The sequence below is a fragment of the Branchiostoma lanceolatum genome, chromosome 3 (assembly GCF_035083965.1).
Source record: "Branchiostoma lanceolatum isolate klBraLanc5 chromosome 3, klBraLanc5.hap2, whole genome shotgun sequence".
In the NCBI taxonomy this organism is placed as follows: domain Eukaryota; kingdom Metazoa; phylum Chordata; class Leptocardii; order Amphioxiformes; family Branchiostomatidae; genus Branchiostoma; species Branchiostoma lanceolatum.
Window position 1 is genome coordinate 28,400,935 of NC_089724.1, and position 15,767 is coordinate 28,416,701.

At 42.1% G+C, this 15,767-nt stretch overlaps 1 protein-coding gene and 2 long non-coding RNA genes across 3 annotated transcripts; 2 read left to right on the top strand and 1 right to left on the bottom strand.

Moving 5' to 3' along the window:
• Window positions 1-5,805: 5,805 nt before the first annotated feature.
• Window positions 5,806-7,735, top strand: LOC136431293 (uncharacterized). Its single transcript, XR_010755013.1, has 2 exons — window positions 5,806-6,391; window positions 7,043-7,735. It is a non-coding gene; the product is annotated as an uncharacterized lncRNA (long non-coding RNA).
• A 527-nt stretch (window positions 7,736-8,262) lies between these two features.
• Window positions 8,263-10,084, bottom strand: LOC136431292 (uncharacterized). The gene is made up of 2 exons (XR_010755012.1): window positions 9,360-10,084; window positions 8,263-8,803 (listed from the first exon to the last, which is right to left on the bottom strand). It is a non-coding gene; the product is annotated as an uncharacterized lncRNA (long non-coding RNA).
• A 706-nt stretch (window positions 10,085-10,790) lies between these two features.
• On the top strand, window positions 10,791-15,315 carry LOC136429346 (3 beta-hydroxysteroid dehydrogenase type 7-like). Its single transcript, XM_066419200.1, has 4 exons — window positions 10,791-10,976; window positions 12,075-12,227; window positions 13,355-13,612; window positions 14,551-15,315. Exons 1-4 carry the CDS (start codon window positions 10,823-10,825, stop codon window positions 15,099-15,101), a joined length of 1,116 nt encoding a protein of 371 aa, XP_066275297.1. The 5' UTR covers window positions 10,791-10,822; the 3' UTR covers window positions 15,102-15,315.
• The last annotated feature ends 452 nt before the right edge of the window (window positions 15,316-15,767 follow it).

Consider the following 15,767-nt stretch of genomic DNA (forward strand, 5'->3'; position numbering starts at 1 on the left):
ATCGTATGCTACAAAGAGGCCACTGTGAAATAAGATCACAAGAATGACAGCTATGAACGATATTCTTTTTAACTCCAGCAGATTTTACAAACTGAAAGACAAAGTGTTTATAAAGCGCCGGCGTCACACAGCAGGAAAAAACTCTCCCGGTGAGTCTGCGAGCTCTCACACATTGTCAGCAGCAGCACGGCCGGTGTCCTCCCAATCACTCAGTGATTTTTGGAGATATGCCGATGTGCGCACTGAACCCGTCCAAAGCAACAGGTGAAAGAAACGCTCTCTGATTCGGATATATAAAAGTAGGCGACTTTCTCGCGACCTACAAATTCGGTGGAAGGTTTTCAGCAGTGTGACGCCGGCTTGAGAGAGATTCGTTGACATCGTTGTTTCTCAGCTCTAATCATGTCCATGCTGTAACAATAGACAGCTCATTTGAAATCTCTTAAAAGTGCGCACGAAATGTAGTTTCGCCTTATTATAATTAATGTCCTTTCTTGAATAAGTCACCATAAAGTCACGTGAACATAGCCTTAAAACTTACAAGTTACATGTGGCATAATTCTAAAATTCTTACTTTAGTTAAGATTCCGAGTGTTAATTTACAGAAAATTGTTATCATTCCCTTTTCTAATCTTTACACAAACAAGCGGCACTAAAAATACGGGTATATTTCTTTGGTAGAGGTGACAGTTAACGGCAAGACCTTGCCGGTCTCTTTCCCTAGACCTCTGCCTTTTTTCATCGCATCTGGTTGGGACAATCGAAAAGTCCATGTTTTGTAATTTGTTCATGATATTGATATAAGTTGTCTATCTTGTCACATTGCCTAGTAATATTCACAGCGCCGTAAGAACGAGTTGAAATCCTGAGATTTATTTGCAAATCAACATTGTTTTGGTCCAGAATACCGGACATGTTCAAAACAAAAATGTGCTGGTCGTCTTTTGGCCCTATTAAAACATTTGAAACGCGATAGAATGATTAAGAAGCTGATGTCAAATTTCAAGGGACAGCCTTAGCGTAGGAATGATCGACGCGGTTGTATTCATGAAATCCTGTGACATTGGCATCAACTTCAGAAACATTTTTAGATATTTCAAGACCGCGTTTCTGCGGGTTGATTAGCCGCGTTGTTACTCAAGTTACAGAAGCAATCTTTTTAGATTTCTTCTGAGTTTTTAAGACAAATTTTTACAGATTTCCTCTCGAGTATCTATAATTCACGCTAGTTGAAGCAAGCCTCTGATACGACTATTCATTTAATTTCAGTTCAGAACACCTAATGTTTGTGCATAAGTGCAACAAAATTCATCAACGTTTATGTGCCTTGTGCCATTTAGTTACATATCCTTATAAGTTACAGATACGAAATCATCGATATTCACAAATAGTTTAATTTCTGCGTGAAACTTACTGTACCAGAAAGTACAAGTAAGTAAAGTAAAGCAGTCATCCTCAATTGCGAAGAATTGCGAAGCGAGCCCTGGCGAAGCCGCATTGGACTAGCACTAGCTACTTGAAAAAGCATTACGCCTCACCTCAATTGAGGATGCCTACTTTACTTTTTTTTACTGGCACAATACACACGTGTTCACATCACATGATTCATCATTTTGCATCATTATATCAATTTGATGTAACGAACCCTCTTATTGGCTACAACAGATGTTCCTCTGGTTCTTGCACGTTTGGTTCTTGCATTGGGCGGGGCCGGACGGGGTTACTCGTTGTATTTTGATAATTTAAACTTAAGTGACGAGTTGATGCTTCTTACACTTTTATGGGGGCATAGTTTCCTTTCCTATGTAACAAGGATCAGTTATATAGATATACGTTTGGTCATTTTTTCCCTTGCCACATGTCCGAGGCCTCTCCTGTCATTGCGCAATGTCTAGCTGAAAATGTGTCACCTTTTGTGTAACCAACATAATTGCTTTCGGAAAGGCAAAAAACATCGTTTTATCTAATTCTATTTTTATTCTGATGAGTAGTCCCATATCTCGTTTTTACCTGCCATATTGAGACGCGGCGATTCCATTCTGTCATAAGGGGTACTGCTTTTCTTTTGACGTCCGAGTATTTCAAAGTGTATGTAGTTGACAAGTGCGAATACCTGATAGACAGGTGTAGATTGTAAGTGACGTACTAGAACATCTGAGCTCCTGTTTGTAATCTAAAAAAGATACTATCTTCTGTAGCAAAGTGCAAGTCTAAAGCAACAACGGTAAAGCCTAACCACCCCTATATCGTAATGGCCCGCTCCTGAGGTGTTCCCACCAACTCAAGCATGCGCAGATAGAATAACCCTTGTTGTGCACACCAGACAGTCTCTTATGACCTTTGTGTTCCAAGGAAGAAAGACACTAACGTCCCAGGTAAGAACTTAGCGTAGCATCGTCCACTTTTTATGCTGTTGCTTAAGTTTTATCGAAGGGTCTAAATTCTTAGTTCTTACTTGATGTTGCCATGCTCTAGATGAGATCTGTCGGGTTATTGTCTTTTTGCAATGGACAAACCTTGCTACCTTATTTCGATGATTATATTGAGTTTTGAAGCGCTGATTGGTTAAAGCATCCCAATTACAACTGAACAGACTATGAGATGGTCTGCAATTTACTTTTTTGTGTCAACAATTTGAAGAAAGCAGTTTAGCTGAAGTTAACAAGATTGAGCAAATGTTTGGTCAGTTTGCCTGTTGCTCTATCTCAGTAAAGGATTATGGTTTCTGAATAGGAACCAAACGATTGCTCAACCGCTGTATGTTAGCGATTAAACAAAAATAGTCGGGGGTGATTACAAGTAAAACTCCTTAATCGTTACTATCTTCGAATAGAGTAATTTTCTCTAGTTTCCGTAACAATAGCCCTCCCATTTTATTTATGACAACATTATACGCGTCAGATCTCGTGGCAATCACGAGTGTATTTTGAAGTATCGTGGGAACAGTTGGATTCGTTGCGAAGTTTACTTCTTTGGGCGAGGCCTGTGTCGGGCGATGTTTTTCGTTGTATTACCGTAATTAGGATACCTTACTAGTCGATTCTTCTAATCACTTTTATGGGGCAAAGCATCGTCAATTTTTTATGCTCTTGCTTAAGCTAAGTTAAGCGACAGTTCTGAATTCGTAGTGATGAAACATATTTTCTGCATCATAGCGCACTCTAAAACAACACAATAACGCCCAACCACCCCTATATCGCAATGGCCCGCTCCTAAGAAGTTCCCACCAACCTACGCATGCGCAGCTAGAATAACTCTTGTTACGCACATCATACGGTCTCTTTTGACCTTTGTGTTCCGAGGAAGAAAGACACGACAACTAAACTCTCCACTTTTTATACTGTTGCTAATAAGTTTTAACTAAGGTTCTTTATTCGTAGTGCCTACATAATGTTGCCTGACCCAGTTAAGTTATTGACTTTCTCCCTCTCCATCCACTTTTCTACCTCATTTCAATATTTTGGTTTTGAATAGCTGATTGCTTAAAGAATGTCAATTTGAAATGTCCAGGAATTACTATGAGAATGTCAGTAGTTCTATCAGCACTCCTAAGAAGTTAACAAGTGGTACAAATGATCGGTCAGTTCACCTGTTGCTCTATCTCAGTATAGGGACCGATGTTTCTAAATAGGAAGCAAGCGGACTGCCCGACTGCTGTTTGCATTTTGTAGAGATAAAACCAAAACAGTCGGGGAAGAACTTTATTTTCTCTGGTTTTGACAAGAATTGCCATCCCATTTGATTGATAAACTAGCAGTGGTGCAGTTTCGGTGCAGTGTGCTCTCTGAGCTCTCTTTGGGTCCAGCTGGTTTTTGACGTGTTTTTAGGTGTTTTTGTCAGGTTTTCTTTTTTGTCCCCTTTTCGTTATGTCTCCAACCGTGTGTTGGACAAAAATGCCTAAACTGAACACGTTAAAAACCAACCGGACCCACACATCTGCTTGGAGTGTAGTGAGACAGCCCTATCTGTTTATTTATGTGCCCCATCTGTTTATTTATACTTTTAGGCAAGGCCCTCTGTTGACATGTTTCGGGAACACTGTCACATGTCCCATTATGAAATGTAGTGGATTTACAAACTATCCTTACTAATTATGCAGATTAGCTCCTGATTTGCATAATAAGTCATTGATTGTGTAAAGCACCATCTGAGCTCTCTACATACCAAACTTCACGACGATCTGTCGACCCCTTGTCAAGTTATTCATGTCCGAAGGTCAAAACAAAAACACCCACTGCAGTTCCAAACAAGACGCCATGGGGCCCAAACTTACACAACTTACTTCCTGTGGCATGAACTATCTACCACATAAAAATCATGACCATAGCACTTTCAGAAAATATGTTCCAAAAATCCAAAATTTTGAAGCTCCGCTGCAGTACCTTAGGTACCCGCTAGAAGGCCCATTATCGAACTCGACCTTCCTTTTTGTAAACCCTACCCATCCACTAAATATCATACAGAACCATCAACAGCTACTCGAGTTATGTTGTCCACATACCAAGGAGGTTTTAACCTCCTTGCACATACAAATACACATCCACACAAAGCCCGCTGCAATACCGACGGAAAATGCCATGGAAATCATTTTTGAACTTGACCTCCGTTTTCACAACATCTACACACCTACAAAAAATCATGAAGATCCATCAATGTTTCCGTCACTTTTTTTGCCTAAATACAAACACAAGTCCGCTGCAGTACTGTCGAAAAACGCAAGGTGAACAATTTTCGAACTTGACCTTCCTTTGTACAACCACTACACATCTACCAAAGATCATAAAGATACATCAAAGGTTTCTTGAGTTATGCTCTTGACATATATACAGACCCACCCAACAGCTGGCTCAACCAAAAACATTATCTTCCCCGAGTACTATAGTACTCGGCGAAGATAATGACGATAGCCAACTTTGCAAACCTTCTAGGAGCGTCGGCGTTTATTTGTGTGGGGAGAGCTGATTCGCGATTTGCTACATATGGGCCACTGTTCTCAACTACCGAGGAGATCGCAAAAGAGCTCCTAGAGCCCCCTTAAACCACCCTCCCAGCAGACCCGATATGTTCGTTACCTCCCATAGCGGCCCTGCCCTTCCAAGCCCCTGAACACGGTTCTGGCGACGTCACCACCAAACAGCTTTCAGCCAATCAGAGGGTTTGCTAAAGCTCATTTTGAGCAAAGCCGCAAAGGACGCTGGTAAGCTATCAGCCAATCAGCTTACGGCTGACATCGCTACTTAATTATTCTCGAGCAACTGTCAGTGACGTCCCCAAAACACAAAATCTCCGTTCAAAAGATCAGGGCTGAGACCGGGAAGGTTTGCCGAACATTTCCCGAGCGGGTTTCAGCGCTGATAAAGGAGGGTGCCCTAAAGAAACCATAGGTGGTTTTGTTTTTAAAACTTATTGAGCAGTATCAAAAGACATGCTAAATTCCGTAAGACTTGTGACATCTTAGTTATTTCAGATCGATCACTGCATGAGATGTATGTTGACTGTAACCGTATGTTTAATCTGTATATTCTATGTATCTTCTCCTCCGCTGGGGGATTAGTGGTCACTAGACACCTTAAAGAGAGACAAAACATCATTACACGCTAATAAAAGCTGTAACGTTACAAGCTGTGTAACATAATGGCCATAGATCCAAACTGTAACCAGGGCCAACACAGTCCAGCTCTTCGGCACCAGGTCCAACATGCCCCCGAGGAAATTGGGCCTCAGCACACCCACCCCGCAAGGTCCTTTCTTAAGTGACCTTTTACGAAGCAGAAACACTGTCACAAAAATCGTATATGTGTTTTTAAAAAGGGACATGTTTTTTTATAAGGGGGCAAATTAAATCCACATATGTTTTGAAAATAGGGCCGTTTTTTTAAAGGGGGCAAATTAAATCCACATATGTTTTGAAAATGGCACATGTTTTTAAAAAGGGGGCAAATTAAATCCACATATGTTTTGAAAATAGGACATGGTTTTCCTTATGGGTCATATCTTTTAAAACAATATGCATCTTAAAAATAACCAAAATGAGAATATGAGACGAAAAAAAAACATACACCATTTTCATTTTGTACCGTGTATAAGTTTATTCCCCAATCCAGGAAACCCACCGGTTTGCAAAGTGGTGCTTTCAAAATGGTCTATCGTTTCCGATTTACCCCCCATTTTGATAGTGGTGCTTTCCAGTTACGCCGATTTCAAACTGGTCGATTTCAAACTGGTCGATTTCAAACTCCAAACGGAAATGAAATGACGTAAGTCGGAAATGACGTAAGTCGACGCTCATCGCCAGAGAAGCCACCAAGTATCGGTGATCGCTGTTTACGTCCTTGTTCTCACCGTCTTGTACGCGTTTTCTGATCAGCTACGTGTCCCCAGGATATACCAGGTTTGTGTTGACTTTTTCACGTTGTAATGATTTTAGAGTTGCATGTTTAATTGGTACTTTATAGAATGTAAATCGTTATGCAGCCGTATCGTTTGGAAGATTACAAAACTACGCAAATTGCAATTGCGTGCCGAGCTAGCTATCGAGGAACTCTTCACTTTACGTTCTAACAACTTGAGACGATCAATGATATGATATGTGGTTCAATTTTCGTTGATATGAATTGTTAAAATGTACAAACTTGCGATAGTTTTGCTCCGTAGTCAGTGAGGGGAATGGGGAGGGGGGCGAACGGCCGGCGCAACCATGTGCAAGTTCGGACACGATTTTTGTAGTCTGATACGAACCCAGGAAGCCACAAAAATAAATTTGTGTTTCTTATTCTGTTTGTTAAGAGACCTTAGCGAGTATAAATTTGTATGATCGTGCATTAGTTTGAAAGGAATATCTATCCAGATTCCAGACGAAGATTAAAATTACTTGTCCTTGCTGGCTGGCATGTTTTTCTCAGGTTTGTAAAAATATGCATAGCGTGTAAATTTACCACGTATTATTCATAGTTTTTTAGACATTTTGAATAACTTACCTTGTTGCCACTGGGAATTGTTGTCATGTCCATTTGAACGCATTTTCCTTGTTTCTTACTAATAGTATGCTCCAGAGGATCGGCACTGTAGGGATTTTCCCAGCCCTTGCTGCATATACACAGCACCTATGAGTGCTATGACCATACAATGTAGCTGTTGATGCATCATGCTGTCTACACAAGGATGAATGTCATGCATATGCACATGCATGTGTCAAAGTCTTTCAACCAACGGTTGAACCAAGGATATGTATATAAATTATTATGTATTTGAAACAACACACATTGACAGTTTAGTGCTTTCTGAAGCAATGAAAACATGTTGATTTTCATCCCTGCTGGATACAAGTACATGTATCTGTAAGCACATCGAAGTATGTGTTCTTATTTAATATGCGTACCTGATATACCTGGTGCTTTATAATATTGTAGATAATTAAGTTTGATGTGAACAAAATTTTTGTATTTGCAAATGATTGTAGAATATTTTGTAAGTGTTGGATTCCTCAGGGTAAATGAATTGAATGAATAGCTAGTACATGTAAATGAAAATTGATCCATTTCATGTAATGTTTCACAACACTCAGTCTCTTTATAAGAAGCTATGATTCTTCAATCTAGTTGTATCTATGCAGATGATGTCATTGTTTAGAAAATATGAGCATGATGGTGTAGCCTAGAATGTCCTTTGTTGCCTGTATCATACTTATTCCGACCAGTGATATTGAATGAATCATGAGTAAATGATAAAGGTGTGATCTCTGTGTGTGTTCTCTGAACTTGATCTAATTATGTACTAATACATGTAGTGGGATGTTGTGTAGAGGTTCTCATGTATTTTTACTGTACGGACAAGCATGGTCTGTATGTCCTAATTGACGGGAAAAAAAATCACATGCAGATTGTACATTTTGTAGATTGTTCAATATTCATCCTTTGTCAGATGGCAAGGGTTTCTCCTCAAGTTCCTTTCTTACCTATTCTTATTATACTTATTCTTATTCAAAAATTCACCACTTTGTGTTTCAATATACATGTACGCTTTGGTCACTTTCAGTTTGTGACAGACTATACATGTACATCCATCATTGTAGTATATGAATAGACCTTGGAGTGTATTTTCCATTCCCATTGAAGATGAAGATTGTGCTTTGTGAAGAATGCTGCTGTACCTTCAATGTACTGTGCAATGCAATGTACTAGTAGAGTAAAAGTTATTATCAATATGTAAGAAGAACTTGGGGGATTTCCCATGTGTCTCATATCAGTCGGACTGAGGCATGAATTTGCAGGAAATGGATTTTTAATAATAATTACACTATAATAGTTAACATATTCTACGCAAAAGGCTACAACACTAATAGTATTTTTCTTGTGCAATAAAAACCTTACTTATATAAGAAAACCGTGGTTTCTTACATGCCTAAAGTTGAATCTTAGACAAGGCAATGATGTGAGGCTAAAATTGAAGGAAACATATTGTGTTATCTTGTCAAAATACAGTAGTCAACACATCCTAGAAAGAACTACTGAAGTCAAACGCAGGGGTTGGAGGGGGAAGTTCCGAACACCAAACGTATGGTACATACCTTTATACTTATACTAGTTACAGTGTTCACTATCATGTATACACCTACTGAAATTGCATTGAAAAATTTGAATGTCTTCAGTTACACAAAAACAGTTAACATGTCCATGGAAGGTTGAAGCTGCTCCACAGACTTGTTGTAGAATTTCGCTCCGAGTCAACAGTTCTTAGTGGCATCTGACTCCAGTCCTTGACTCGCAGATATGGCCCAGCCACTTTATTGCTGGCGTCCATAAAACTAGCAAAGAACAAAAAAAATTTACACATATATTGACGAGCAACAGTGAAAGCTGATGAATAAATAAAATGTAACTAAATCGAAATGTTTTCATGTGCAAACTGGGATCAAATTATGTAGCATGTGTTCATGTTTGCCACGTTCATTACACAATTCTTTTCTCTCAAGGAATAGCCATACTGTTATCCTTAGATCATACACACAAATATTATAACATAATAAATCACAGCAACAAGGCATACACATACGAGGCTCAACCTTTCTACCATTCTTCTTTGTATATGTTTGAAGTTTCCCGTAAGAATGGCCAACTATCCTGGAAAGCAACACCGTTTCACCAGAAGGTCTAGATGTGTCCATTATGTAAGCACATGCACACAGATAAAACATTATTACTAGTAACAAATGGTGGTGTATACGCGTGGTGAACATGTATTCGTACGAGTTCATGCCCCCCTCCCCCATCTGGCGTCATTACAAAACACGCATTTCCAGTCGAATTTAATCATATTTATGAAACAAACAAGACTTTATATAGTCTGAATTCAACACAAACCTGGTATATCCTGGGGACACGTAGCTGATCAGAAAACGCGTACAAGACGGTGAAAACAAGGACGTAAACAGCGATCACCGATACTTGGTGGCTTCTCTGGCGATGAGCGTCGACTTACGTCATTTCCGACTTACGTCATTTCATTTCCGTTTGGAGTTTGAAATCGACCAGTTTGAAATCGACCAGTTTGAAATCGACCAGTTTGAAATCGGCGTAACTGGAAAGCACTGTGACAAGATGGTCTTTTGGGTAGGATCTGGTCTACTTTACGATGTGCTCTCACCACACTAAGACGTGTATATAACTATACTATGTGCTCTCACCACACGAAGCTCTCACCAAATATTACCAAGACTCGGGTTCAGTTTACAGTTTGATGTGATAGTTTATTCAAGGTACTGCTGTCGATCATACATACAAAGAATACAAGGGACTAACGGAATATGGGAAGTTACTAAGAAGATACTGAAATACCTGAACAGAAGTGGAAGGACGACGAATGATACTACTCTAACCGGGGTGATACAAGACGACAGCGGGATGATCTCGGCTCTAATGCTACTTACAGACGTCCTACACCGATCTTTATAAGCTTTCCGGAAGGCGGGGCTACGCGAGCGCGACGGGGCGTGGTCAGGCTGACGCCAGGACGCGCCCGTGTCATGTGCTCCCACCACGTGACCCCCGGGCGGTCCTTACGCTAATATGTTGCCTGTTACAGCACCACTATCAAAATGGGGGGTAAATCGGAAACGATAGACCATTTTGAAAGCACCACTTTGCAAACCGGTGGGTTTCCTGGATTGGGGAATAAACTTATACACGGTACAAAATGAAAATGGTGTATGTTTTTTTTTCGTCTCATATTCTCATTTTGGTTATTTTTAAGATGCATATTGTTTTAAAAGATATGACCCATAAGAAAAACCATGTCCTATTTTCAAAACATATGTGGATTTAATTTGCCCCCTTTTTAAAAACATGTGCCATTTTCAAAACATATGTGGATTTAATTTGCCCCCTTTAAAAAAACGGCCCTATTTTCAAAACATATGTGGATTTAATTTGCCCCCTTATAAAAAAACATGTCCCTTTTTAAAAACATATATACGATTTTTGTGACAGTGTTTCTGCTTCGTACCTTTCTTAACCTGGGGCGCACCCGGGGAGGCCACCAACATAGATACCATACCATCTACGCTCGTTCAGACACATACAGATTTTCGTTTTTTCCACATACAATTCCTGAGTGAAACGCCCTGCCTAGCCAGGTCGTGTTGTCTCCCATGCTCAGTTGAGACTTTCCGGGCCAGGCTGGAAGCCTGCCCGCCTTCGCCCGGGAGCTCCTCCTCCCCCTCCCTACTTTGCCCCTGATGGGGTTATATGGGGGTACACCGAAGTTGAAGTTGAGAAGTTGATAAACTTTCTTGCTCGTTTTTTAAGATTCCAGCCGCAGGCCGACCATGACGACCGCGGGCCTGACGTACGTGGTGACCGGAGGGTGCGGGTTTCTCGGCACCAACATTGTTGACATGCTGGTCCAGAGAGGGGGGAACATCTCCGAGATCCGCGTGGTCGATACAGAACTGCGCAGCTACAAGTCGCCGGAGAAGAAAGGTTTGTTTGTTCGTTTGTCTGCTCGTATTAGATACCCGATAAACCGCCTCATGGCGTATAAACCTTGGTGTAACACACCAGGTTTGTACTGAATCCGGACAGATTTATTTTATCCACTTACACCGGGATGAACCCCTACTCTTGTGGTGGGCTATCTCTGTAACGTTTTCTTTACCTTTTCTGTACCGTGAACTTGCTGAGGCGTGACTCTCCTCAAACACGGGACCTCAATTTAACATCCTATCCTAGGGACGTCCCTAACCGAAGCTAGGTACTCATTGTCACCTGAGTAATGTGAGGAAATAGGTGTTAAGTGCTTTTCCCAAGGGCACAACATCGGGACATGTCAGAACACAGTACCTCCAGGTTCTGAATCATCATCCCTAACCCATCCTCCCAGCAGACCCGATATGTTCATTACCTTCCATAGCGGCCCTGCCCTTCCGAGCCCCTGAACACGCTTCTGGCGACGTCACCACCAAACAGCTTTCAGCCAATCAGAGGGTTTGCTAAAGCTCATCTCGAGCAAAGCCGCAAAGGACACTGGGAAGCTATCAGCCAATCAGCTTACGTCTTACATCGCTACTTAATTATTCATGAGTAACTAACGACAGTTGGTGCCAAATAAGGCTAGCTCATTAATTATTTATGAGCAACTGTCAGTGACGCCCCGAGAAGCCAAAATCTCCGTTCATAAGATCAGGGCTGAGGGCGGGAGGGTTTTCCGAAAATTCCCCGAGCGGGTTTCACCGCTGATAGAGGAGGGTGCCCTAACCACAAGGCAACCGAGCCACCTTAGCCAGCCAGGATGACAGAGTTTGGAGTTTCAACATAGAGTTTTCAAAGTCATTTATTTGTCGCTAATTCATTCCCTTTTAAAAGTCATCCGAATCTATTGTTGTAAGCTATGTTTATGTTTAAGAAAATTAACCAAAATGGGAGAGCAAAACAGCTTCATACGTTAACGTTATCCACACACACACTCAAAACAACAGCACATACATATGTATCAATATGATGAAACAAAGATTTTACGAAAAGTCATATACGTTTACAAAGAAATGTATCACTAACAAAGTGATGACTGATGATGTGTAGGGGTCAAGGTCAAAATCATCCGCGGTGACGTCACGGACATGGCCCAGATGACGGAGGTGTGCGCAGGCGCAGACGTGGTCATCCACGCCGCGTCACTGATTGATGTCTTCGGAATGGTCAGTGACGTGGCCTTGTGGAACGTCAATGTCAAAGGTGTGATGTCAAGGCTTGTCTATCTACACATCTCATCATTGTGCTAATTTAAGGTCTCATTCATGTATTACTCCGAGTGGATACCTAAAAGAATCCAAATACCTAAAAAAAATGGCTGCATGAACGTGTGTTTATATCAGTGGGAAATTCCCTTTTAGCCAGCGTTTTGATCTCAAGCGTCAAACTGATGAAAGCTTGTTTGTATCTGAAGAAATTAGCAGGCAAGGTTCGGCAGCCGCGCGCGAGGTCGGACGTATACAGCCGAGCATCGTACGTGATGCGGTCATGCGCTTACAGCTGGAAAGTGCCTTTTGGGAGGTGTAGCTAAATGCAGTTTGTTATTGCTATAAAAAGAGATTGTATGTAGTGAAAATGTTGGCAATTTTTCCACATGATCCAGGGTAAATGTTCTCAACAAAGAATGAATAACATCGGCACATTTCCTATATCTTCATTACAAACGCGCCCATGGCCATGTAAAAGACGTATTATAACATGTAAGCCTATGGGGCAAAAAAAACCCCTCATAAATGAGACCTTAAGAGTGTACTTTCATACCTCACTCCACCCTAGCAGCTGTGGAACAGAAACTCTTCAGAATTCATTAAAGGAAATTAAGTTTAAAGGAATTGCATTATCATACATGTGCAATTTCAGCCTACTACAGTACCCAGAAGCTGATCGGTGCGATGTCGATTCTTCCTTGAACGGCCTCCGAAGCAATTATCTGTTCTGATCTCAAAAGACATTTTACTGATCATGGTCAATTTAAGACTGGGGTTCAAGCAGCGAAGATGACTACATACCATATTTTGATAATAACAGTCTTTATTGCATATTCCTGCCCAAATGGGTTAAATGCACAGATGACCACATGCGGTCTATACGAAGCATAATGCAAAATATGAATTGGTAAGATGCTACATTCTAACGTTAAAAAACTAACAGCAGACAAACTGTGGACTATTGCTAAACTAATATTGATCACCTCGTACTTTCTTCTCTCTTTTTGAAACATGACTACATACTTTGTCTATTATATGTTCGTTCTTACATGGCATCACTGTCATCAGGTATATAAATGTGTCCTGCTTTGACATTTTTGCCCATTTTTTGTCACAAAACAGGAACGGAGACCCTGCTCCAATGCTGTTTGAACGAGGACGTCCCTTGTTTGGTCTACACCAGCAGCGTAGAGGCCGTGGGGCCAAACAGCAGGGGCGACCCAATGGAGGATGGGGACGAGAGCACGCCGTACGACAACTCGTGCCCATTGCTGCCGTACGGCCGGACCAAAGCGGCTGCTGAGGCGATGGTGCTGCAGTGGAACGGGCGGCGGACAAACGGCGGGAAAACTCTGCACACCTGCGCCTTACGACCGGGAGGTATAACTGATTCAGTTTCTTCGAAAACATATCTTGTCTGTGTCGTGTTTTTGTTACTTCCATGAAAAATGGTGGTATAGTTTTTGGTTTGTTTGTCTGTCGCAACAAGAACCCCTGGATGGATTGTCTTGATATTTGATATGTGGATAGATGTTGTGAGGTCAAGGTCACTTTTGGTAGCCTCCGTTGCAGGCTTCTCCCACCGGCGATTTTTCAACTTATCGGGCCAGATTCTTTGGTTGGGCGGCCGTATCTGCTTGGAAACCGTATCTGCTTGAGGCCCAGTATCTGCTTGGAATCCTCAAGCAGATACGGTCTCCAAGCAGATACGGCCCCTCCAACCGAAGAATCTGGCCCGATAAGTTGAAAAATCGCCGGTGGGAGAAGCCAGCAACGGAGGCTACACTTTTGGGCCCTCTGGCTGCAGACATTGGTACAGCAGCAGAACTTACGGATTTGTATCTTTTGCCCAGGGCATGCAATGGTCTTGTTTTATTTGCCTTGGCAGGTAATCAGCAGGTTAATCGGAGACATCGTAAAAACACTAATATGGCGAAAGCAAAACTAGGTGGTAGCCGCGTGATTACAAATTTCCTTTTCTCATGACGGTGAGATACTAGTAGTGGTCCTGAGAATAACGCACATCGTCGCTCCCATTGACCCTTTTCTGAAGTCACGTGACTGACAGAAGCAGATATTTTATCGCGAGGAAAGCCGTAGCGAGTTTTCTAACCTTTCTGCATTGGAAAAAAAGTTTCAAACGCCGTTTTTTAGGCATAGATGGTGAGCGCGAGATGACGCCAAACTGTGGCAAGCTTTGACACTTATCAGGAGACACGACAGTGACCAATGGGAGAGGTCAGTTTTCTTTAGAGAAGGCCTCAGGCAACTATTTTTGTGGAGGCAGAAAGGTTTAAGATGGCGTTTCTTTACTGCAGGACTTTACGGTGGCTTTGGATGGACGGTCATGAAGATATGGCAGGAGTTCGGCGTGGACCTGTTCACCCGGCCTCAGAAACGCATGGGCGATCCAAAGGTCAAGGTCATCCGTTCTTACGTCGGGAACGTCGCCTGGGCTCACCTGCTGGCCGCCCAGACGCTGATGACGTCACCACACACCGCCGGAGGGGAGGCGTTCTTCATAGCCGACGACACGCCCGTGAAGAACGACCAAACGCTGTACGGCGAGCTCTGCGCCCCTATCGGAATCAGATGGGAGGACGGCTTGGTCCTCCCGCTCTGGCTGCTGTACTTTATCGCCTATCTGCTCGCTTTCCTGCGTTTCCTTTCCAAGCCGTTTTACACCTTCGTTCCCCGCTTGACCCCTGCTTTACTGACTATCGTAAACACGACTTTCTACTTTAACTATAAGAAAGCCACGCGGATTCTCGGCTACAAACCGCTCTTCACTTGGGAGGAATCCAAACAGAGAACGGGGGGTGAGCTGGTGGAGTGGAAAGCTAGAAAGTTCTCGTGTGAACGGCCATAGTAAGGCAGTCCTGCGGACTAGTTTGCCAGAAATACAAGAGCATTTTCGACATAATCCCAAGCTCTCAACATTTCTAATAGGCCTGCTCTGGTGAAATATAACATAGGAAAGCACTAATGGCCAATGTTCGGGAATATTGCTTCAGGTGTTTTGCTTTCTCCGGCAAAGTAATAAATAGAATGCCATTTTCTAATCAATATTCTCTCTCTCTCTCTCTCTCTCTCTCTCTCTCTCTCTCTCTCTCTCTCTCTCTCTCTCTCTCTCTCTCTCTCTCTCTCTCTCTCTCTCTCTCTCTCTCTCTCTCTCTCTCTGGTCCATGTGGCCTTGCACTGAGCAAACTCGTTTTAAAAAAGTCAAACATCTCCCTTAGAGTTTTTGTAATAAGGTGCGCTAGCATTGTATTGTAGTATTAGTTGAGTTCTGGTACTTTCTAAGATGTCCTTAAGCCAGCGTCACAATTCATGCGAGCGTCGGCCGACTTTGTAGATCGCCAGAAGCTCGCCGAATATCAAAATCGCCCGAGCGTCGACCGTATTCCCAATGAAAATCTCGGGCGACGTCCGTCGAACACCAGAAACTAAAAATCCCCCATGAGATGGTACTATCTCTTGAACATCGACGAAGTCAGTATCGACTAACCTGGTAAAAGGCCAATATTTGGATCAA

Excerpts from the sequence above, each read along its gene's own strand:
- LOC136429346 (XM_066419200.1), top strand. The coding sequence starts at position 10,823 with ATGACGACCGCGGGCCTGACGTACGTGGTGACCGGAGGGTGCGGGTTT. Across the intron at positions 12,228-13,354 it reads GTGGAACGTCAATGTCAAAG|GAACGGAGACCCTGCTCCAA; the intron begins GTGTGATGTCAA and ends GTCACAAAACAG. Across the intron at positions 13,613-14,550 it reads CTGCGCCTTACGACCGGGAG|GACTTTACGGTGGCTTTGGA; the intron begins GTATAACTGATT and ends TCTTTACTGCAG.